The sequence below is a fragment of the Pagrus major genome, chromosome 17 (genome assembly GCF_040436345.1).
Source record: "Pagrus major chromosome 17, Pma_NU_1.0".
NCBI lineage: Eukaryota > Metazoa > Chordata > Actinopteri > Spariformes > Sparidae > Pagrus > Pagrus major.
In genome coordinates, this window is record NC_133231.1 from 31,355,792 (window position 1) to 31,380,611 (window position 24,820).

Below are 24,820 nucleotides of genomic sequence, written 5' to 3' on the forward strand. Positions count from 1 at the left end.
CCTGTGTGGATAAAAATGATTGTCGATGACGTCAGGACGGTTAAACTTCAGAGCAGACTCTGTGATAACTGTGGTGCTGGTTCCTCATCAGAATCGGATCGAGGATCTTGTTTTACTGAAGTGAAGTCAGAACCAACAGTAATAAGAGGCAGAACCATCTGTGCATCGATGATATTAAAGGAGATGTTTATATCTGCGTTTTAATGCAAATATTCTTTTCACATTTAAGTACTTCAGATATTTTATTCTTACTTACTCTTATTTATTATCGTTCTCTATTTATATCTTCTTATAATCTCTATAATTTGATATTTCTTTTCGAGAAGGAGCGACTGCATCAGACGGCCGAGCAACCAGAACCAGTTAATGATTAATAATCGGAGAATACGGAAATATTGCACATCTGTAGAAATGTTCTTATTTACAGCACCTTCTTGTATTAACTTCTCCTCAGACAGTCGTCTTTGTTCGGCTCGACTGTTGACTGTTTGTTCAGTTACTTCGATGGTACCGTGGGGATCGAGACGAGAGTGTCCTTCAAGCAGGAAGTCCAGTTCTGATGGAAATGTAAACCCCTGCAGCGTCGAGTCAAACCGAGTCGGGCCGGGCCAACACGTGACGGAAGAACGGCGTTAGATTTGTATTTACAAAGAGTGGTGTTGCACTCAAACAGTGGGGGGCGCCACATCTCACAGATAACACAGATTTCTACATAATGTCTCTTTAGTTGAAGACGTTTTGACATGAAGTGTCCTGGACATGGACGTGAACCGGGAAACACTGCGTTTACACACAACAGATTCAGTTTATCAAAGATAATAACTCTTTATAGTTTAAACTACTGAACAGTTTATAAAGTTATGATAAATGATCACAGTGAGCTGCCTTCTTCTTCTTCATGTTTAATTCACTGATAATAAACTGTCACATTCAGTTTTAGTTAAAGATTTCATAATCTGACATTTTTGTTTTTCTACTTTTAATGTGTGAAAGTTTCTGAATATTTCTTCCTCGGCCGCTGAAACTGGAGCGACACAAGTTTTCTTTTCCATATTTTATATCTCATGAAGATTCAAAGTCAAAGTTTAGCAGCTGTGAATCAACAGAAACTGTTTCTGCTTCATTCTGGATGAAAATCAGTGAAATTCAGTGTAAAAATGTTGGATTGAATGTTCGTTCTCTGATGTGCCGACATTTGATTTTGCTCCTCTGCTGGTCTGATGATTTATTAACAGATGAACCAATGTTTAGTCACTAACTGATGGCTTTAAGTTTATATTTCCTGTTATTTTTGTCTCATATCAAATAAAAAATATTCACCAGTTTGATTCTTAAATGTATTTGATCTCAGGAAGATAAAAACAGGAAATCTCTTTAAATCTGTTTTAAGGACGTGTGAATAAACTCCAGTAGGAATGAAAACAAAGTGAAACTCTTTAAAAGATTTAGAAAATTTTAATATACATTTTATTCTCATCCACACACACACACACACACACACACACACACCATAAATAAACAGAGGAGAGAGAGTCGGTGGTGTGACGGTGCAGCAGCTCGTTCGCTCACATGATTTTAGTTTTCAGACGTCGAGACAGAAGCTTTAAAAACAGGATTTGACAAAGAGCTGAAGTCTCTGATGAAAAATATTTATTTATTTAATATTCCAGTTCAGGTTTTTTCTCCCACAGACATTAAATTCACTTTATTTTAAAGATGTATGAAAATGTTTCCTGTAATAAAACTTTCTGGTTTTAGTTTTGAATTCTTCTTCTCTTTTTTTAATTTCTGGTTTCTCCGGAGAAAATAACTGATTATTTTCTGTTGATCCAATTCAAATAAAATAAAACTTTACCAAGTTGTGTTTTAATGTAACAGCTTTAGTTTAGAGCAGAGCTTCATCACTCGTTAATCTGACGATATTTTCTTAATAAATAATTTGTTTGTTCCAATAAAAAGTCCAGAAATGTAACTTTACTCCCAAAACTGAGAACATTTTCTTCACATTTTGTTTTTGTGAAAACGTTTCTCATTAACTTCCTGTTGATCCACTGATTGTTTCAGCTCAACTTCTGGGAATCAGACGTCTGAACCAGAGTTTTAAGGAGTCGGACGGAGACGAACAGCTGACGACCACCGACACACAGCAGAGACACTGAAAGCACAATTTATACAACAAGAGCGAATGAATGTTGTTAAGACCAGAGAAAAACTCACTTATTGTTTTTTACAGTGTAAAATGTACAAGTCCACACAGACAGGCAGACAGACAGACAGACAGACAGACAGACAGGCAGACAGACAGGCAGACAGACAGACAGGCAGAGAGACAGACAGACAGACAGACAGACAGACAGAGAGACAGACAGACAGACAGACAGGCAGAGAGACAGACAGACAGACAGACAGACAGACAGCAGGGTGATGGCTGACGACAGGACGGCAGCTCGGTGTGAAGCACATCTGGCTGCAGGCGGGGGGACAGACGGGGGACGCAGGACAACGTGGACGTCATGTGATCCAGAATCAAACATCAGCTGTTTTCTACAACCTGAGTTTAACAACTTCTGAATCTAAACTCTGATCTGGAGTCAAAGAAATCAAAACAGGAGCAGCCGGACAGAAAAAACATGTTCAGTAATCATATTTAAAACATTTTTATTTAAGTTAAACTAAAAGATTTTGTTCTCATCATCTAATCGACTGTAAAACTACGGAGGACTGAAACTGACACAATCAAAAACAAACAAATAATTAAATAAATGTCTCAATAAATCAGTAAATATCATTTAATGCACCAAAAATATGATTAATTAAATAAACTGAACAAATATAATTTAAACACATTTATATTTCTTTTTTAAATTGCTTCAGTATTAATTTCCCCTTAAATAAATAAATTTTTAATTTAACTAATTTAACTTTCCCATTTGTTTTATTCTTTAATTGAATAATTTATTCATTTTTTAAAATGTATTTAATATTTATTTATGTATTATCTTGCTAAAGGGGAAAAGAATACAGAACTAAATACAAAATAAATAAATGTAATAAATAAATGAAAATGAAATGGAGCTAAATGGTAAAAAAATTATATTAAAAATAAATGGAGGCATTAATTAATTTCTACAATCGTCATAAATCACTTCTATGTTTATTTATCTTTGTATTAGTTCCCTTATTTTTTACTTTCCCAGTTAATTTTCCATTCTATATATTAATTTTTTGATTTCACATTTAGGATTTATGTTTATTTATTTTTAAATGTATAAATATAGATAATATATAAATAGACAGAAAAAACCTTAAAAATGAATAAATAAAACAAATGGGAAAAGAAACTACATAATAATAATAATAACAAACTTTATTTATATCGCACAATTCATTCACAAAGTGCTTCACATAAAAACAGATGATTTTAATATTTATGATTAAACAATAAAGATGAGAAATTTAAAACAGCAGGACACGAAAAACAGGCGGAATAAAACAAAGAAATAAATAAAGAAGCAAATTAAATCATAAATCAGTTTAAGTCACATTCTATAAATTAACAGTTAAATTAATATAAATGTATTTTTGGTATTATTACTTTTACTGCTGCATTAAATGACATGTTTACTTCTTTACTGAGACATTTATGTATTTTATTTGATTTGATTTTGGCAGTTTCAGTCGTCTGCTTCAGTTTTTAAACTGTAGTTTCAGTTTGATTTGTTTCTCGTCTGCAGTTTTTATTTGAACCCGGTGAATCTCTGGTCCTTTGGAGTCCAGACTGAAAAATATTGTGAAGTTACTTTTTACTCCTGAAGAACAAAAATAAAGTCTTGATGAAGTTTGTAGTTTTAACACAACCAGCAGCAGTTCACTGATTTCAACTCATCCTCACACTCGTCATCGTCTCTACGTCAGATCAATGATTTTAGTCTGTTCACACTGATCTGTGACGTTGACCAATAAGATCCCAGAATGCTCTTCACCTGTAAACAAGGTGAGGACAAAGAGAGAACAGCTCTCAGTCCGTTTTTCTTTCAGGCTTTAGAGAAATATCTGATTTCTAAAAATCCTGTTCGAGTTTTGTTACCTGATGAACCTTCGATCAGCCCGATCAGCTCGATCAGTGACTGACTGCTCAGGCTGCTTCCTCACACTTCTAGTTTTTAATGAATCTCGTCTCATTTAAAACGTTAGTGTTAAATATTTGTCTTTATTTGCTGAGTTTGGACAAATTCAATGAGACACGATTCTGTGTGCGAGTCTGAGGTGAAATGACCCCAGATGTCAGAATCAGAACAGGAAATGATGGAAAATCTACAGAAATAAGACTCAGGTTGTACAAACAGAAAATCTCCTTTAATAACTTTTCTTGTCGTTTCGCTCATTCAGAAATAAAATCCGACTGTTTCACCGTTAAAGCTTTTTGCTGACATCAGCACAGACTGCCACTGACAAATCAAAGAAACCATGAACTCGCTGCTGTTTTTCCACGAGATCAATCGTCTTTTATTTCATATTGAGATCAAACGTTATGTTCTCGGTCACAATATGAAGTAAAAAATATTGACTTTGAGGAAACAGGACAGCAGAGAGAACAGAGTCTCTTCCTCTTCCTGTGAGAGACGGATCCTTTTGGGAAAGAAGAAAAACAACATCTACAAATAAACTTTCAACAACGAGATCACCAAATCAACTACGTTTCCCAGAAAGCACCATGACGTCTGTTCAATGATTAAATGAGGGCGAGAAAATCAACAGAAACAATGACGTTAATATTCAAATGGTTTAAGTGCTGAAGCTGCTCAACAGAAGAGCCGTCCGCCAGTAAAGGGCTTCTGTCCACTGAGGTGGAGAAAATCTAAATATCCATGACTTCTCTAAGGCACAGGATGAAAAGCGTCGTCACTAAAGTTTCTGCGTCGTTACCCTGAAGCGACCGCGTCTGTCGGCACTGTTGTGTTAACGTCGGTGGTTTCTGAGGCCTAATTCCACGTTCAGCATCGGGACGTGCGACTCGGTGGTGGGCGGGGTTTATTTCCCACTCGCCACCGAAGACGTGTTTTTCTGTACAAGGTGGCGAATGTGAAGGAGCTTAAATATGATGTCATCAGCTGTACAAATCAAAAGTTCCTTTTAATTTAAATAAACCAGTGTTTGTAGGAAGAAGCATGAAACTAACACATGGAGCACAGGAACACGCCCGGACAGTGGAGGTGTAACGGCACATTTATTCCTCCTGAACTGCTCAAATCAAAACGGGACTCGTTTCAATTCGGATCAAATGTTTCAGTAACTTTCACACCTGTGGTTTGGTGGTTTGGTTCAGTTGGTCCAGAATAAAGAAAAAGATCCATCGTTTCCTTTTAGGTCCGTTTTGTGCTCAAACTGAACGTCTGGAGATCAATAAAGTTTTCAAATAATGATAATTATAATGTTACAAATGATGTCAGGAGAAAACAACAGGTCACCTGAACTGAAAGCTACCAAACAAAAACTGCCAGTTTCACTGTGTGAGTTAAATCGTGCTAGTCAGGGTAGCACAGCTAAAGGCTAACGTTAGCGTCACCGGTTTATTAAACAGAAATAAAAAGGCAGAGCAGGAAGAGCCTGCTGTCAGATTAATGACCTCTGATCAGATGGTTCCTGATTTAATTAAAGGTAAAAAGTAAAAGTAAAGTTTATTTTTCTTGAAGTTAAGAATCAGACAAAGTGTTTTGGTTTCGACACTCATGTGGAAAAAGTTTAACACAAGATCCGGTCGGTCGCAGGCGTCGAGTACAGAAGTCTGTTGCTGCCGACACTGAAACCAAACACGAGACTTTCCTTCGACCCAAAACTGAAAACAAGAACGCTGAAATTTAATGTGAAATCAACGTTTTCAGTTCAACTGAACTAAAAAAGTTAAAATGCAAACTGAACTTTTGAAATCAAACTTTAAAGCTACTTTATGTAAGAATCAATTAGAATCAACAGATTATAAAGAAACAACAATTTTCATGTCACGTCAAAGATGTTTCTCCAAACTCTCAGTCCAGTCTGCTAGCTGCACGGCTAACTGAGCTAGCTAGCTAACACAGCTACAGTTTGCAGCAGTTGGCGGTCACTCTAGCGATATGCTGCCCCCCTGTTAGTTCTTACATGTGCACCTTTAATATGAATTACACCCTGGTTTGTATTTCAGTCCTCAAACCTTCAGATTAAATGTTCTAACGGTGTTTTTGATTAAAGCGCCGTCAGAATACTCTTTGTGACATCTGTCCATTTTGATGAAACTGAGCATGAAAAAGAAACTTTAACATTCACAAATGGAAATTTTTTATTTGATTAAATGATTTGACTGTAATATTGGCAGCCACAGACTCCCGTAGTAGAAAAGATTAAAGCTTTATATTCTCTAAATGCTTCAGTAAAGTGTAAAGTCATGAAGCCACGCCGACACGTATCGCCTCAGTTTCTTTAAATGACTGACTTCATGTAAACGTTTCAGTTCTTCGTGTCTGCAGCAGACGTTAGGACCTGTGAGCCTCGTTAACCGTTTACTTTAATTGAAGAAATCAAACATTTAGTTTCCCCGCTGTGCTTTAAACTCGTGTTTATAACAAACCAACACTTTTGTACCGTTACACCTCCACCATCCACAAGGAATCAAAACAAGTTACCGCATCCAACCATGAAAAGCAAGCTGAGCAGTGGTCAACACCTTCTACACGACAGATTAAAAAGACTCTACACGTCTCTACTCTTCAGAGGGTTTTCTCAGAGGACGTCCTAAACAACGAGGAGCAGACTGGAGCCGCTTTCACCGAAGCTTCTGCTGCTGCGGTTCGGCCCTCGGACAGGGTCGGATCTCCCAGCAGCCATCTTGTCCTCCCAGTATAATCAGAGTCCAGTCGTCTCCCTCCGTCCCCCCCGAGACCGGGAGCTTCCTCCAGTCGCAGACCAGAGTTTCTCCTCCCTCCTGAGGAGCTCACAGGAAAATCCCATAAGTCCTTGCAGTCTTAATTAGTCAGTGCCATCGGTTGTGAGATAATAAACCCATCGCACTCGTCCTCCTCGTCTTCCTCCAAACCTCAGAGTCTGTGGTCGGTCGGGGGAGGTCATACCTCGTGGAAGCAGTCGGCGGGCGGGCTCTTCTCCACGCCCCTCCACCTCTCCATCATCTTGATGGCTTCAGACACCACACACACCGAGGAGGTGAGCGTCACCAGGAGCAGCAGGTCTGCAGGAGGATCAGAAATACAAAGTTAACTCACTGAACAGAACCTCAAAGTCCGGACCTCAGTCCGTCAACAGCTGCTGCTGTCTACTGACTCTCTGATCAACACGTGACCGGTGACCAGTCGCTGAGTACGGAAGCCTGAGACGGCCAACATTCAAATCAAATCACTGAAACGAAACAAGATTTAACAAACTGAAAACAAACGTCTGACAAAATTTAAATAAAAAAATGAAATTCATTATATGAATATTTTCCTTTTTGGACTTTTTGAATAACAGACCTGCCAGTAAGATTTTACTCTTCTCAAATTAAGGAATAAAAATAAATAAATAAAATGTTTTGGTGTCGACGCTCGAGTGGAAACGTTTCACAAAGTATCCGTCCTGTAACGGAGCGTGAGCAGAGTGAACGCCAACATTAAAACCAAATCACTTAAAAATAAAAACTGACAACAAATCACATTTTACACTCGTTTGACAAAATGAATGTAAAAATGTGATAACCAAAAAAGCCTAATTTAAACTTTTTTCCCTTCGTCTAGTCTTATACAAATCTAAATAAATTGTAATATTGACAACACCAAACATCGTGACAGTATTTTGGACGTCATGTTGCGTTCAAGTTCACCTCGTAAACTCGGAAATCTTTACTTGAATGGCCACAAAAGTTGTTAAAACATGAAAGCTTCTATTTTTTCCTTCTTTCGACCCTCATCTGTCATCACTTTCTTGTTCTTTAACTTACAGCACTTTTAATAAAAAGAGGCTAAATTATAACAACATCTGTTTTGTTTCTGCATCGGCAGATTTTAATACAATCTATCAAAATAATGTTATAAAATTGTTATCAGCAAACTCAAACATTCTTTGATAAACAGCTGATCTCCGACTGTTTAAGTTGTTGTACTGAAGCTTTTTTAATAATTAAATACTGCAGACGTTATTTAACTGATTCAGTGTTGTTTTGTTGTCACAATCCGTCCAGACTGAGCTGGACTTCAAATCAGATGCAGATCTTTGATTAATAAGTCTGAGAGCTTCTGGTTTCATGCTTCATCAGATGTTTGAGGTGAATCCTACCGAAGATGCTGAGGCTCTCCGTCTGGAAGACGTTCTGCAGAGGAGGGAAGTAGATGACGAGGAGCTGACCCATGATGGAGGCCAGGACGGCGTAACAGAACGTCCTGTTGCTGCACAGACCCATCTCGTGGACCATACGGGTCTGAGGAGCAGGCACATCAGAGCGTTCACGTTATTATTATTATTATTATCATCATCTCGCTGCTTTTCATTCAGTGTTAAAGTCGTTCATGTCAGAAGAGCATCAGGATCAAACAGCATTCAAATATACATCAGTCCAACTCTGTTTAAACTATGAAGACACATGTCACAGACACCTGCAGCCGACTATTAGTTTCATTATCTAATAATCTTAAGATTAATTGATTCATCCTTTTGTCTACAAAATGTCAAAAAGAGAGGAAGACTCTTCGTTTACTGTCAGAAATGATGAAGAAAAGCAGCAAATCTTCACATTTAAGAAGCTGAAAGCAGAAACCTTTCAGTCGACTCCGTTTAAAAACCAGAGCAGGTAATTTTCTCTGCAGGAAACGATTCATCAGGAAAGTAAAACACGCTGAGTGGAGACTTTTCACTGAGCTCGGCTCTCTCAGGTGTTTCTGCAGTTACCTGTGAACGAGAGCTCAGAGCGTTGAACATGTCGAAGAAGACGAAGCAGGTGAAGGTCATGGTGGTGTCTCGAGGAGTGATCACGTTGTCCTGCAACTGAAAACAAAAAGACAAACAGTGAATAATCTGCTGGACGACCTCAACGTCAGCCGACTGCAAACACGGTCGTTTGTATTGATCTTGTATTTTTGTGTTAACCTGACGTGACAGACGGGTTATTTTATTATTTATCACCAGAGGAGACAGAAGCTCGGACTCTGCTCACCTCCCTCCAGAAGACGAACAGCGTCCCGCACACGATGACGAGCGCCGACACCAGAACTTTGATGAGCAGACTGCGAGTGATGATGCTGTCTCTGACGTTACGAGGAGGCTGCCGGATCACGTCACGGTCCACAGGCTCCACCCCCAAACTGACAACAACACAACAACAACACACTCCTGATACACAACAACAACAACAACACACTCCTGATACACAACAACAACAACAACACACTCCTGATACACAACAACAACAACAACAACAACAACACACTCCTGATACACAACAACAACGACAACAACACACTGCTGATACACAACAAGTACACACTGCCCCTGTACCTCTGAGCAGGCGGTCCGTCCATGATGATGTTGATCCACAGGATCTGCATGGCATTCAGCGGGTTGGGGAAGTTCATGAGCGTTGCCAGGGAGATGAGCGTCAGAGCGGCGATGCTCCTGCAGAGCAGCGGTGACGGACACGCCGACACTGTTAGTAACTTCTTACATGAAAAGAACAATGGCAGAAGAACACGAGCAGGTTTCACTCACGTGCTCAGCTGGAAGCGGACAAAGTTTTTAATGTTGTTGTAAATTCCTTTTCCTTCCTCGATGGCCGACCTGGAAGCAGAGAACAAAGTTCAGTTCTGCAGTTTCAAACGTTTCCCGCAGGTCGAATGTTTCCTGTCGTCCGCTCACATGATGGTCTGGAAGTCGTCGTCCACCAGGATCATGTCGGCCGCCTCCTTGCAGACGTCGGTGCCCGTCTGGCCCATCGCCACGCCGATGTCTGCGGCCTTCAGAGCCACGGCGTCGTTCACCCCGTCGCCCGTCATGGCGACGACGGCGCCGATGTTCTGGAGGGACTGCAGAGAGAATCATTTAGTGGTAGCCATGTTGCTCACGCTGTCTCTGGGACAGCGGCACCAACAGTAACAACACAGGGCAAAAATAAAAATAAAACAAAATGATCGGAAACATTTTCCTCTCTGACCTGTTAACTGAAACATTTAAACAAATGATGAGAAAAAACTGAGGTTTCACTGTGTGAGGTCACCAGACTTCATAAGACCTGCTGTAATAAATAAAGTGATATTATATTCAATAAACTGCTCTACAGTCAGTTTTGTTCCTCCTGCTCACCTTGACGATCTTCAGCTTGTGTCTGGGACTGGCTCGATAAAACACGGCTATCTGTGGAGACAGAAGAAACAGCGATCACGACAAAGACTGAAACTATAAAGAACTGAAAACGTAACTTCTGTTACTTTACTTCTCCCAGTCATCAGCCACTCACAGATTCTGATTAGCTTCAAAAAACAGACATGCAGACAAGAGCTGAATTCAAGATGGATGGATTATATAAACACGCAGGATTAAAATGCATTGAACTAGAATTGTGCAGGTGTCAGATGTGATTTCTGATGACAGAACAGAAACACAACTATGAGCTCACAACAGCCTCATAACTGATGAACAACAGGAGATCAAAGCTAAAGTCAAACAGCAAAGATTTACAAATATGTCACCACCCAGTCTGACTTCATGAGGTCACGTGTCAACGACTAGAATGAAAAAAGGTCATTAAAGCATCACGGATAGTGTTGACTGACAGCAAGATGGACCAGTAACTCTGTGCAGAGCCTCATTTAAACGCCGGGCGATCTGGTTCAGGTGAGACGCTGACAGAATCTCACCTGCAGTTTATTTTCAGCACCAAACTCTGTTCATTTTCTGCCATTTTTAAACACGGGACGATTTCTGAGCCGGAAGAAAAACTGAATCTGTCTTTACATTTCTCTGCTCACACCGAGCGTCTCATCTGAGAAAGTTTTAGTCTGATCAGAGGAACATTTCATGAGTGTGCGTGTGTGTGTGTGTGTGTGTGTGTGTGTGTTTCTCACCCTGGAGACGATGTTTGAAAGCTGCTGCAGGTCGAGACGATCCACCTCGTCTCCGGACAAACACTGACAGCCTTTAGAGTAGAGACCCAGACGACTGGCTGCAGACAGAGAAACATTTCATATCATTAAAACACTGAGATTTATTTTAATGAAGACAAATCAAACTGCAACATTTCTGTCTCCTCCTGGAAACAAATGATTAAAAGAGTCGAGAGTTTTGAGGAGACGAGTTTCTCCTTGAATGTCGACTTTCTGCTTCCTGGACTCCAGTTTCAGACACAATTCAGCCCAATGGTTAAAATTAAAGACGTATTAATGTCTGTGTGTGTATGTGTGTGTCTGTGTGTGTCTGTGTGGCGTCTTTGTGATGTCTGTGTGTGTCTGTGTGATATCTGTGTGTGTCTGTGTGATGTTTGTGTGTCTGTGTGATGTCTGTGTGTGTCTGTGTGTGTCTGTGTGTCTGTGTGTCTGTGTGATGTCTGTGTGTGTCTGTGTGTGTCTGTGTGATGTCTGTGTGATATCTGTGTGTGTCTGTGTGATATCTGTGTGATGTTTGTGTGTGTGTCTGTGTGTGTCTGTGTGTACCTATAGACACGGCGGTCTCCTGCGAGTCTCCAGTGATCATCTTGATGGCGACCCCGGAGCTGATGAGCGTCCCCACGGCTTCTTTGACCCCGGACCTGGGCGGGTCGATGATGCCCACCAGACCCAGGAAGGTCAAGTTCCCCATCTCAGCACCGGACGCAAACGCCAGAACTAGAGAGAGAGACGGCGTCTCAGTGTGTTTCAGTGTGTTTCAGTGTGTTTCAGTGTGTTCAGTGTGTTCATGAGCTGAAAGAAGCACATCAGCCTCCCTCCTGTGTGCAGACGGGTGTTTACCTCTGAGACCGGCGCTGCCCATGTAGCTGATCTGCTGCTGGTAGAGCTCCCTCTGCTGGTGGTTGAGTGACAGTGTGCTTCCTCTGCTGTTGTAGGAGCTGCAGAGTCGGATCACCTGCTCGTACGCTCCCTTCATGAAGTAAACTCCAGGTTTGTCCTGACGGAGAGACGACAGAGACGTGAAGAACGGAGCAGAGGACGTAATGAGACGATACAAATCTTATCTTGAAACACATTATTACATCAGCTGGCAGTGAAATGAGGGAAACAAAGGAACGTTTTCAGAGACAAGAAGGAAATAATTAAGTTTTGTACCAAAAATTGTCTCTCAGCTTGATTTTCGTTCAGATTGATTCATTCCTTCTTTCAGGTGAACTGTTATTTCCGTGTTGTCTGCCTCTTAGTCTCATGCATCACTGCCGCTCTCCCTTAAACAATCATTTATTTATTTATTCTGTTTATAACGCTGTGCGAGCGGCACTGCTGTTGTTTGTGTGTCTGTTACGTCTCTTCTTTTCTAACCAGGTCACGATTCTCCAAATTTGATTTTCAGTTTTAATGTCTCGATTTGATTCGATTGAAAGAGTTTCAGCACCGACAGCTAAACTATTATTAGACTCACTTTTATGCCCTGACAGCTGATCACATCGTCAATACTACATTTGAGTTCGATTGTCGAAATTTATTGCTCGTTTCAATTGATTTGAATTCGTGACACCCCGAGAGCTGCTGTTAAAACTAAAACCTTCACAATAAAAACAAACCAAAACAACAAAACAGGAATTTAACTGATTCATAGTTTCTCTCTCATCATTTTAAAGGGATAGCTGTGGAAAAAAGACAGAATTAAACTATTTAAATCCAGGGAGGGAGATGATAATGGGGTAAAAAAATTAAAATCATTTAAATTGCTTACTGCGGTTTAGCTTCATTCAGTTGCAAACATGTTAAAGTTAAAGACACAAGAATCCAAAAAAATTAAAAATAACAAAAAAAAAAGTTCCTTAACTTCTTTATGTATTTCACTGATATTCCCAAGTGTCACATGAAGCTCTCCATCTTTGAGTTTAATTAGAAAGTAACAACTTTTTACTTTTTACTGGTAATTTTTACTCTGAGATTTATTTTGTTCGTTTGTAAAAGCTACACAATGTAAAACTCCACAATCAGCACAGTTTGAAGGTGAACACAGATTCAATATCTGGTCACAATCTGTCGTTCTGTACCTGAATTATGGCTACATAAGTGTTTTTTTGTAGAACTTTATAATGTCACAGTAAAGTTGACCATGTCATCATGTCATTATGTTTTATGTATCCTAGACGTCTGTGTGAAATGTCGTCTTAATTATCATATTTAGCAGCTGATCCTTGAGTCCTTGTGGACGTTTGTTCCAAATTTGAAGAAATTCCCTCAAGTCGTTCTTGAGAAATCACGTTCATAAGAACAGGACGTACGTACAAACTGAAAACAAAACAAAAACAATTTCACTTGCAGATCATTTATTTATTAGCTGTGACCTCTGGTGGAGCTGCTTCCTCTCAGGCCATTAGTCAACTAATTGGTTTTAAGTTTTATTTTTTATGGTCATTATCAGAGCTATTAGTAATTAGTCATTACTGGAAACATCTCTGACTTCTCATCACTAATGTAAAAATACTCTGTGGTTTTGTAACGTCTTGATTGATTCGTCAGTGAAGGAATAAAACTACTGGACCAATTACACAAATGGTTTTTTGGTTGAATCAAGTCATAAATTTGTTTACAATTTTCCTCCAAAGGGAGAAATGACTCTTCAAAACAGCGTTGAATCAGATCGAAGCTGGCCGAGAGAAAGAAAGTTTCAGAGGATTTGAATATCAGTGTTCACTGTCCGTCTGAGTTTGGAGTTTATCTAAGAACAAACATTAGTCTCTCTCTGCGTTAGTGATGACAGGTGGAGAACATGCTGACCTGCAGCGTTCGGTGAACACATCGAACAGCCATCCACTTCTGCTCCGAGGTGAACGGATGCTCCTCCAGGCGGACGTACTCCTGCTGGAGGCTCTCCAGCCCCATCTGGAAGACACGAGCACAGCTGGATCAGACGCACAGCTGGATCAGACACAACTGTGCTTTCAGCTAAATGCTAACATCAGCATGCTAACAGGCTCGTCAGTACCCGATCCGTTCTGCACATGTGCATTAATGATCCTGTCAGTCAAAGAAGGTTAACACAGATGTGACATTACGCAGGTTAACGACATGAAATATTCTCTTTCTTTCTTTTAGTAATCTGACACTGACTGATCACCGGTCATGGCCTGATCGATCGGTGCACCTCCAGTAAATAACTGCAGCTTGAAGCCAAACACTGATGAGGAACAAACAGTACTTTCTTCTGTACTGTGTAATTTCTCAGTGACTCAGTGCCGCCTGGTCCTCGGTGGACGACTCACTGAGCTCCCGACAATCACTTCACATTAAAGTAAAACCAGTTTGAGACGTTAAAATATGAAAATGTGATGCACAGAAGAGATCGTTCGTCCCCTGAGTGCACTGATCCATCCGCAGCAATCAAAACTTAAAATATTAAATTAAAAATTAAAGCTCAGCGTGCTTTAATGTGTGCTGAGCTCATTTATTCATGGTCATACATAAAGCTGTCTGACTCATCTCCCCAGTTACACCAGTAAAGGGCAGGCGGAGGACGGGCGCTCTGCCTCGGGCGCTAAGAAACGAGAAGAAGAAGAGGATGAAGATGATGTCTGTTCGAGTCTTCTTCATCCTTCAGACTCAGATTAATCTTCAGAATGAGATGATGCAACATGGTGGACACTGTTCTCTTTGACCCGCTAACAAGATTTTCACATGGAAGGAAGTGTGTGTGTGTGTGTGTATGTGAGACCGCAGTCACCCTCCTGATGTGAAGTTTTAAAAAGTAGATAGAAAACTTTGCTTTCTGTAGCTGAACTACTTTCTTTCTTGACTCCAGACTGTTTCTGTTCGGATGAAACTGGTCTGAATCCACTGGGGGATCTTTGTTTCATGAAGACTTGACTAGTTCCTGTTTACTAAAGGCAAAAATACTTAAACACTTCTGTCGCACGACTGAATTTAACGAGGAAAACGAACCAAACTAGTTAAGGGCTCTGCAACAAGCCAGTGGGTATCGAATAAAAAACAAAAACACAGCAGCAAAATAATTCATCATAATGATCAAGTTTTTCTGATGAGGTTTTTCTTGACTACATGAATATACAGGTAAAGAAACATCTGAACATTTCCAGGCTCTGAGTTGAATGAGTCTCTTTCCTTCCTGTTGAACATCCAATCTGACCACAACATAATGAGAGAAGACATCAAAGAGCCGCACTCTCACACCTGCTGCAGGAAATGCTGCACCGTGTCTGAACTGAGCACATTGATCGCAACCGTCAGTAACAAAATCAGCTCGATTGCAGTGAGTTTCACTGGAATAACCTCTGGGCAGAAATGTGGTACATGCAAGCACGCAAACACGATTGTGATGGAGACGCTTCAAGCTACACAAGATCCATTTCACGCATTGTTGCGTTCTGGACTGTGTCACCTGGAAATAGTACAGCAGCACAAGTGTGAGCTGCAGTCTGAGCGCTGCAGCCTGCGGCCGCTCTGCTCGTCTCTTCTCTCCTTGTCCATTTCTTATTCTCGTCCCTCACAGACTCCATGTTAGTTTGCTGCTGCAGTCATGGAAACGTTCTGATTGGATCTTTATTGTCCCTTTGAGGACGGATGTTTGTTACCTGCACCTGTGTGTTAGAGTGCACATTAAGTACATGCTGGGGACAGGTGTTTGTGTCAGCTGGGCCAGGTGTTAGATATTTGCGTCGACTGTGTTTCTGAGGCAGTGCTGTGCAGCCAGCATGTCTACAGGCCTGTTTCTATTTACTCCTGTCGGTTGTGTTGAAAGTGCTGCACGGACGGACGAGGAACGGTTGATTCAGGAAGTTTAGACAGAAGTTATCTCTTCATGACTGCCTCCTTTTACTACAGAAACCTTAACAAGGTGCCAGCTGGCTGGAGAGAGTCCACACACAAGTTTTCAGAAACGCTTTCAAACTTTTAGAAGCACGTACAGGAAACTTGTTTACAGCAGACGGCTTAAAAAAAAGGTAAATAAAGGCCCTCTGAGTTTCTTGGAATTGTTTATAACAGCATTGCAAACCTGTGATGTCATCTTACTCAACTATTTTTGTTACTTTATTAAAATTAATACATATTTTACGATGTTTTTATTAGCAGCTTCTGGATCTAAAGTGAGAACGATGTTTTATTAAGGTTAATAAATTCTCTATCCAACCATAAACAATGAAATGACAATTATAGTGCTCTGGGCGATTGAACAGATTTGATATGGCCATTTAATTATTATGTTTATTATTATGTATATACCTTGATTGTGCATTACAAGGTTGATGTTATACAAGCAGTATTACACAAAAAGACCAGCGCAACACAAAATAAAGTTAAAGCTGAGTCTTTACCTTCATGGCGAGGGCGATGAGCGCTCCCTCCGTCGGTCGTCCCAGCAGAGCGTGATTCCTGATGACTGAGTCGTTACACACACAGCCAACCTAACACACACACACACACACACACACACACACACACACACACACACACACACACACACACACACACACACACACACACACACACACACAATTAATCAATATATTTCCTCTGTTATTTTGTGTTTCTAATCACCTGTTCAGTGTGATGGAACATGAAATACTGTCGTGGTGGATTCTGACCCTGTAAGGAATTTTTTTAAACATCAATTATTTCAGATGTTTGTTCACTCACCTCCACGATCTTACTGACTGAAGGGCAGGAGAAGCCGTGGACGATCTCTCCGTCCAGTAAAACCTCTCCCGCTCCGTTGTAGCCGACACCCGTCACCTGTAACACGACATCACAGGTAAACGAGTAAATGAGCAAGTCGGTAAAACTTATCTTCTAATGAATCTGTCTGCTAATAACAAAATCATCTGAACCACTGCAGATTTTAAAAGCTGGTTTATGTTCCTCTTCACATGAAAGACAGAACCAGGTGACAGGTGTGTTAATCGCCATCTTCTTCTACTTTGATGCACATTAGTGTTTAATTTATTACACAGCCTTTGTGCAGCACCACGTCGGTCATAAAACACTGATCTAACAGGTCACATTATTGTGTCATTAAGGAGCCATCAAATTAAAACCAGGCATGTCTCCTGGTCCTCAGTCACCTGACCCAGTTTTCCAGTATGGCAGCTGGGATTCTGGGAGGAAGGAAGTGGGTCGGTCCGGTCTCTGAAGGTACAGACGCCACAGTACAGCAGCAATCTCATTTCTCAGAGTGTCTCCATATCGAGCCACAGCTATTAATGTTAGTAATTACTCACATCTAGCAAAAAGGATCAAATATAATCCTAAATTTTTTAAACATTTGGTACGTTCTCCAAGCTGCAGAGAGCTTTCTGTTAATCTGAGCATGTGTAAGAAAGATGAGGAATCTAAGAGACAGAAACACTTCAGAGGTTCAGTGATTAACAGATTAAAGTCAAAGCTTTGTCACCATAAAGGCTCATCAACACCGAGTGTTTCTGTTCCCACTCTCAGAACATGGTGGTGGCGAGTTAAGAGGCTCTCAGTACAAAGTCAACCAGCGGAAACAAAACAGGAAAGGAAACATTACATCATTTATCAATTATGACATAAAATCCCCTCAAGAGATGCTCTGAATTTATTTCTTTACTTTTTTCTAAAAACTAAACTTTAACTTGACGTCTTGTTTATTTTTATTTATGATTTTGTTTTGTATCATTTAAACTGTTTGAAGCAAAAGCCAACACAGAAATGTTGTGTGGACAAAATGCAACAAAACATAACAACATAAATTAGTGCATTATAATCCTAAAACCCGGATCGTTACATCTCTGATCCAGAACTAACTTCTTCTCCCACAGCGCCAACATCAAACTGACTTTAACACCACAAACAGTTATTACCTCTGATGCGTCAGACTCACATGTTCTGTGTCACCAGAACATTTCCCTCATACAGACAGCTGGTCGTTGGCCTGTTTAGTCTATGAAAAATCTGAAATTTCTTTAACAGTTTCTTTGCTAATGTTTTCTTTGTTTTAAACAGCCTTTAACATTTTTTTTTTAAAGATTTTCTTAATGTCTTATTTTCATCTTTTTCTAGGCTCCTTAAGCACTTTGAATTAACTTCTGTCTGAATGAGACAACATAAATAAACTTGCCTCGACTAGAACTGCGATTGTTAAACGTATGGAAATTAAAATGGGAAAGATTTGCAGTTACAGGTGATTAAAATGATCAAGAAACACATGTAACCTCTGCGTTGTATCATATTAACTGTCACATTTTTACTTCCGTCCAGGAGGTTGTGTTTGTTTGTTTGTTTGTTTGTTTGTTTGTTTGTTTGACAGCAGGATCACACCACAACTACGGGAGGGATTTCCATAAGAGCCCAGAACAGACCACATTAACTTTTGGTGTGGATCCAGGAATGTTTTCCCGCTTTCTTAAACATTGTGATATAGGATGTTTTTTGACAGTAATTCATGGATCTTGATGAAAAAAAATCAGGTGTATTCATGTGGCTGGTATCTATAAGTGAGTATGGATCGTAAACCCAGGTCTAGTGGATTTCAATGTTTTATTCAATGTTGGATTATTCTTGATTGAATCAAAGGGGACTGTTGTGCCTTGGTGGAGGCTCTAGTTTAGAAATTAAACTTAGAACTGGTTCAAATCTAAACTCCAGTGCTGATTGAATGACGATGATGATGATGAGTGATGATGATGATGATGATGATGAAGGGGGGTTCAGACCTCAGCGTGGAGTCCGTCTGACGTGAACAGCTGAGTGACGGTCATCTCGTTCTTGGTCAGAGTTCCCGTCTTGTCTGAACAGATCACGTTACAGCAGCCTGACGGAGCAAAGCACAGCAGGAATGTTAACAGGAAGTCACTCACATTCACACACACACACGGACACACACACAGACACACACACACACGGACACACACACAGACACACACACAGACACACACACAACTTGGACTAAACATCAACAACTAGAAGAAAAGAAGCATCTGATGAAACTGACTGAAGCATATCTGCTTGTATAATCTGTTGACTTTCATCTGTTGTGTTGTTTTAGGAATATTTACTGACTGAGGAGCCAAATAAACAGTAGTTTTCAGGTTCGTGAGTGAGTTCTCTCACTTCATTTCTGTTAAAAACTGAATCTTTAAATGCTCTTCATGAGTCAGAAACCTGCTCTTGTGGTGGCAATAACATCCAGCTGTGATCATGTCCATCAGTCACACATTAAATTGAATCTGCTGTGTTGTATTTGTGATGTAAAACAGTGTTTTGTGATGAACCCACCCAGAGTTTCTACGATGGGAAGCTTCTTGACGATGGCTCGTTTCTGCACCATGCGCATCACGCCGAGCGCCAGCGTCACCGTCACCACGATGGGTAAACCCTCTGGGATGGCGGCTACTGCCAGGCTGAAGGAGAGGAGAGGTGATCGGTGATCAGTTATCAATACAACTGTTCACACATCACTGCAGGCACACAAGTTAAGTTGAGACATCATATTGTTTTATTAGATTAATATGAGATCCGTCACAACTGGGTCCACATCAAAAGTAAATAATGATACGTAGGATTACTAATTGAAGTTGTCAGTGTTGTTTGTTTATTTCAACTGCACGGTCTGCATTTATATATTTTATATCTCGAGCCCCGTTAAGTAGCTGTATTTACTGGCACGATGGTGCCAAACCTGATGACAGACTTCAGGAAGCTGCACTGTTGTTTCCTCCGAAACCACAAACTGTGTTTTTATATTTCTGAACCGTTTGATGATACTGAACCTTTTTACAGATTAAACTCTGTTTGTGGGGAGTTTTTAAAGGTTTATATCTTCAGTAGGAATCAATGAGTCACACAGAGACAGTATTAAAGCAACAATTCACCCAGAAAGTAAAATCTAGTCATCATCTCCGCCCTCATGCTGATGGAAAATCAGGTGAAGTTTCGTAGTCTTCTGAGAGTGAGATGTTCAGATGGATTTTATTCTCATGTGGGTGGTAAATAATAGCTGGTATCAGGACTTGATTAACTTAGCTTAACTTAACATCAAGACTAGAAGCAGAGGGAAAGTTTTTCCATCCGTACACAAACAGAAATGCAAAAACACGTTTGTGTTTCAGAGGAAACGACAGTCAGTGCAGCTTCCTGAAAAAATAAACCAGGTCCCTACGTCTGCGACACCTGAAGGAAATGCAGCATTTAAAAAAAAACACCTACATGTGAAGGGTCAAAATGTCCGCCATGACAAAGGTCAGTCAGTTATAATCTGATAAGAGAGGCGACCTGAGTTTAATCATTTACCAAACACACATGAGAAAACATCAGTCGAGTGGATTTCGGGCTACCTGACACCGATGGTGAACATGTCCAGGATCCTCTTCCCCTGCAGCCAGCCCACCAGCATGATGACTCCTGAGACACAGCACAGGAAACACAGAGTGAACACATGATGTGGAGACGATGAGGATGAAGGCTGATAGACGACGGATGAGTGAAATCAAAGCAACAAACCTATGATGCCGAAGGAGTAGAGCGAGAGTTGCTTCCCCAGCAGGTCCATGCTCTTCTGTAACGGTGTTTTAGGAGCCTGACGACACGAACAGGAGACGGATTGTTGAATCAAACGTTTTCATGAGTGGATGTGATAATTACATCGATCACTGACTGACTGCGGTCTGAGCCAGGAGCCAGAGAAACACAGCCTGAAACACATCTGCTTGAAATATATAATTGGAAATTTTGTTTTCTGTCTGTTTTTAACTGCGGTGCTTTGAACTTTCTTTACCTCTTTTTATCATATTCATTCAGTGGTTTAAACATTTTGGTCTGAGCAACTGTAAGTCATGGAGTCAAAGGTAAATGTACATTCAGATAACCTGCAGGAGAACGTACCTCTTCTGCTTGCATCATCTTGAAGACCTCCCCGAACTCTGAGTTCTCTCCGGTTCCGATGACGATGCCCTGAGGAACAAGCACAGCACCATGTTTGTGTCACGTGATATTAATCTTATTTTATTTTTATACTGTTTAATTCTGCATCTCCAGGACCAATGTTGAATCTGTGTCTTTTTTTGTTTGGGGAAAATTTGTGAATATTTGTGTGCATTTATAAAAGAATAAAACCAAACCAAGAACAAGTAAACAGGACACTTAAGTTCTCAAAAACTCTGAAACTCTTAACATGAACTTCTGTTTCCTTCTGTCTTTTGATTTGTATCTTTCAGAGAGTCTGATAGAAGATGATTAAAACCTGAAATTACCACAAACTGGAAATATTAAACAAGGAACCAAATATAAACTAGAAATATACTTTAAAGAAAGGATATTTAATAATAATCCAGCTGGTACCTTGGCTTTGCCGCAGCGCACCAGCGTCCCCATGAAGGCGATGTTGCTGCGGGAGGCGATGTCTCCGTTGGTGGAGGGTAGCTGGTGGTAGGTGTACTTGGAGCAGGGGGTGGTCTCCCCCGTCAGACTGGACTCATCCACAGACAAGTCGGTGGACTGAGAGGGTGGAGGAGAGACACTCAGGTCAATAAACACAGAAAGAAGGACTTCACTGAGTCTTTATATTCAGATATGTCCTTCTGCTTCAGGCTGGTAGTTATTGTTGAGTTCATTTTTCAACAGTTCTGCACATTGAGCAGACCTGGTATTAACACTTGTGATCAGATCTTCTTGTAAATTCAGTTGCTGAATTTACAAGAAGGAACAAATAATGAAGAATTAGTCAGAGACAGAGTTTCACAAAGTTTATAAAGTGTCTCCAACTCAACAACTCACTAAACTGACACATTTGTTAAGGGAGTCTGGGGACAAAGAAGTAGCCTATACTGGTTACTGTTTAGTGTATCTGTAAAATGTGACATGTTTAGCATCAATAAAATGTTTCTTCTTTCATAAATTGAGTGTAAATGGTGAAATCAGTGTAAACAGTGTGTTCAAACAGCTGCTAAATGTTGGCAGGTCAGACTTTAGCACTTTAGACACAGAAGCAGACAGGCTGGTGCAGCCATGCTGCCACAAACTGACACTTTTTACAAGGAAACACACAACTTACTGTTTTCATTTAATGCTGAATTTACAAGAAGGAGACAATGATTCAGAATCTGTCAGAGACAGAGTTTCACTACGTTATAAAGTTTGTTTTAACTCAACAACTCTTAAATCACTACATTTGTTAAGGGAGTCTGGTGATGTTGTGGTTACTGGTTCAGTGGTTGGATCAGTTGAAACAGACAACATCTGCTGCTCACACTGGCAGGTTAGAGAGCACAAACATGTCATCTACATCACAGTGAAGCAGATCAGACAGTGTGTCAGTTGCTGTGGCTCTTTTTTCTTCTTCCTCCACAGAGGACGTCAGTTGAGTAGGTGGTCCTTCAATGTGGTCCAGACAACCTCTGAATGTGGCGTCTCATTCACGCCTCGACTCAGAGCTGTCCCCCTGTGATCGAATCACCAGGTCTGAACAAGGCCGAGGTTATACTAGTTGGAATTAATTAACCAGAAGTTCATCAGCTGAACAGGACTAAACTGTATCAACTCATTATCTATTACGGGCAGTTTTTTTTCTTGCTTTAGTATTTCACTCTCAGATCAGTTCCTTTCTGGACAGTTATAGGAAGTGGAAGCTGTGAATTAAAGCTCAGTACCGTGGTTGTGCTGAGCAGCCTTCAGGTGACAGAACGTGTGTAAACGGTGTGTTCCTGGAAAAATGTATATTCATGCTCAATAAATCTGGACTTCATGAATAAAGGAAACCCAGTGGAAAAACCATCACAACAACCGCCAGAGGGCTGATGTTTAAACACTGGTGTGCCTTACATGTGTGTGTGTTACTGTGTGTGTGTGTGTGTGTGTGTGTGTTACTGTGTGTGTGTGTGTGTTACTGTGTACCTCGAAGAGGCGGAGGTCTGCCGGGACTCTCTCTCCCACCGACAGACAGACGGTGTCTCCAGGAACCAGCTCTCTGGCCAGCAGGTGCTCCAGGTTCCCCTCCCTGACACTGAGAGACACACATTTAATTTTTCTTTTATCAAACCAGCATCCACCAGAAAAACAAAATGAACTCACATTTCACAACAATTCAAAGTAAATCAAAACCCAAGAAACAGGAGAGAAACTTTCCAAACACACGACCAACAACAGGAGACGATAAGAGGTTTATTTGTTGTAACTGAGCTCTATATTTATTGATATATTGATATTATTGATGAGAGGAAGGTCATAAAATACCTTTAAAGCTACTTAAAGAAAGAAAGAGAGAGAGAGAGAGAGAGAGAGAGAGACAGAGAGAGAGATGGAGGGAGGATGTGAAGAAAAACAAACAAGGCTGATCTGCTGCTGATTGTTCAACCACGAGATCTTCTCAGCTTACAGGCCTGCTGTCACAGGTTCAGCTCAGTTTGATCTGTGTGTGTGTGTGTGTGTGTGTGTGTGTGTGTGTGTGTGTGTGTGTGTGTGTGTGTGTGTGTGCTCTGCCAGGTGAAGGAGCAGCTGTTCCTTCTGCCAGCTGTTATTTGAAGTGTAAATCGAGGAGTTAGTTTGAAGACAAACGTCAACGTTCAGGCGGATGTCTAAGAAAACTCAAGTGTCATTTTATTTTGTTGTATTTTATGGACACAGACGATGAGTCTTATTAAAGTCTTATTGTGATGAAGAAGGAGATATGTTTCAGAAAATAATACACATGTAAGCACTGTTTTTCTGTTGTAGACGAAACTATCAAAACGTCTTCGTACTCTGCTCATAAAAATTAACATATCTCAAAAACTAAAATAATTATATAGTTCAAATAAGTTGAAGAGTGTTCAGAAACATTTTGTTCATGTTTCTACATTAAGAAATATTTTGGATCAATATGTTTTGTGTTTTTATTTAGTAGAATCCTGAAAAAAGGACAGAATTTTATAACTTTTTAATTTATGACATAATGTCAATACTTTTATCGTTAATTATTATTTATTGACTTACATGACCTTTAAGCTCAGGTTGTACAGATTTCAGGGATGTGAAGCATTTTAAGATATTCCAAGAAATAAAGAAGATCGATATAAGATAAGATATAAAGATATCGATGTCGGCACTGGTGGACCATTTGTATTCAGAGCTCACAGGGTTAAAAAACAAAGTTACAGGGGGAATTAATTGCTGGTCGCGCAGGAGCTCCTGACCAGTTTTGTCTTCAGAAATGGTCGCAGCCTGTTTGTATGTAGAGCAACGTAAATGAATCTGGTAATTTTTATGTTTATGTCATCTGTGAAACAAAAAGAACATTTTCCAAAGATCTGCTGCTTTTTTCTTTTTCTTCTTAAGCATGTATTATATTTCTTTTAGGAACTGAAGCTCAACCAGATTAACGTGCTGTAACCGCAGAAGAAGAAGAGGAGGAGGAGGATGGATTCAGCTCTCACCAGTGACATTCTGGAGGCACCAGCTTCCCCAGTTCTTCTAAGGACTTCTCTGAGCGGTACTCCTACACACAGACGACACACAACGCAGAGTTAGACAGACAAACAAACAGCTGGAGCCGTGCAAAATTCATGAATGTACACATAGAAAGATATCCCACACACACACACACACACACACACACACACACACACACACACACACACACACACACACACACACACACACACACACAGCAAGCATCTGTTCACTGTTTGTCGTCTCATGAAGTCTTTCACATTTATCAGAAACATTTATCATCATGGTCTCAC

General features: G+C 40.3%; 1 protein-coding gene across 2 annotated transcripts in view; it reads right to left on the minus strand.

Moving 5' to 3' along the window:
* Window positions 1-6,584: 6,584 nt before the first annotated feature.
* The window catches only part of atp2c1 (ATPase secretory pathway Ca2+ transporting 1), a 52,257-nt gene continuing 34,021 nt past the window's right edge, over window positions 6,585-24,820 (minus strand). The window contains exons 6-27 of one of the 2 annotated variants that reach the window (XM_073485363.1): window positions 24,512-24,573; window positions 22,995-23,103; window positions 21,444-21,599; window positions 20,988-21,056; window positions 20,607-20,682; window positions 20,441-20,507; window positions 19,383-19,507; window positions 18,821-18,918; window positions 16,782-16,877; window positions 16,460-16,549; window positions 13,908-14,012; window positions 11,955-12,111; window positions 11,661-11,831; window positions 11,076-11,173; window positions 10,315-10,365; window positions 9,871-10,037; window positions 9,724-9,792; window positions 9,514-9,630; window positions 9,173-9,320; window positions 8,908-9,003; window positions 8,299-8,440; window positions 6,585-7,219 (exon numbers count right to left, since the gene is read on the minus strand). In XM_073485363.1, coding sequence (XP_073341464.1) covers window positions 7,098-7,219; window positions 8,299-8,440; window positions 8,908-9,003; window positions 9,173-9,320; window positions 9,514-9,630; window positions 9,724-9,792; window positions 9,871-10,037; window positions 10,315-10,365; window positions 11,076-11,173; window positions 11,661-11,831; window positions 11,955-12,111; window positions 13,908-14,012; window positions 16,460-16,549; window positions 16,782-16,877; window positions 18,821-18,918; window positions 19,383-19,507; window positions 20,441-20,507; window positions 20,607-20,682; window positions 20,988-21,056; window positions 21,444-21,599; window positions 22,995-23,103; window positions 24,512-24,573 — 2,391 coding nt within the window. In that variant the 3' untranslated portion in view covers window positions 6,585-7,097. The remainder of the gene's footprint in view (window positions 7,220-8,298; window positions 8,441-8,907; window positions 9,004-9,172; window positions 9,321-9,513; window positions 9,631-9,723; window positions 9,793-9,870; window positions 10,038-10,314; window positions 10,366-11,075; window positions 11,174-11,660; window positions 11,832-11,954; window positions 12,112-13,907; window positions 14,013-16,459; window positions 16,550-16,781; window positions 16,878-18,820; window positions 18,919-19,382; window positions 19,508-20,440; window positions 20,508-20,606; window positions 20,683-20,987; window positions 21,057-21,443; window positions 21,600-22,994; window positions 23,104-24,511; window positions 24,574-24,820) is intronic. The other variant, XM_073485364.1, reaches the window with a different exon arrangement.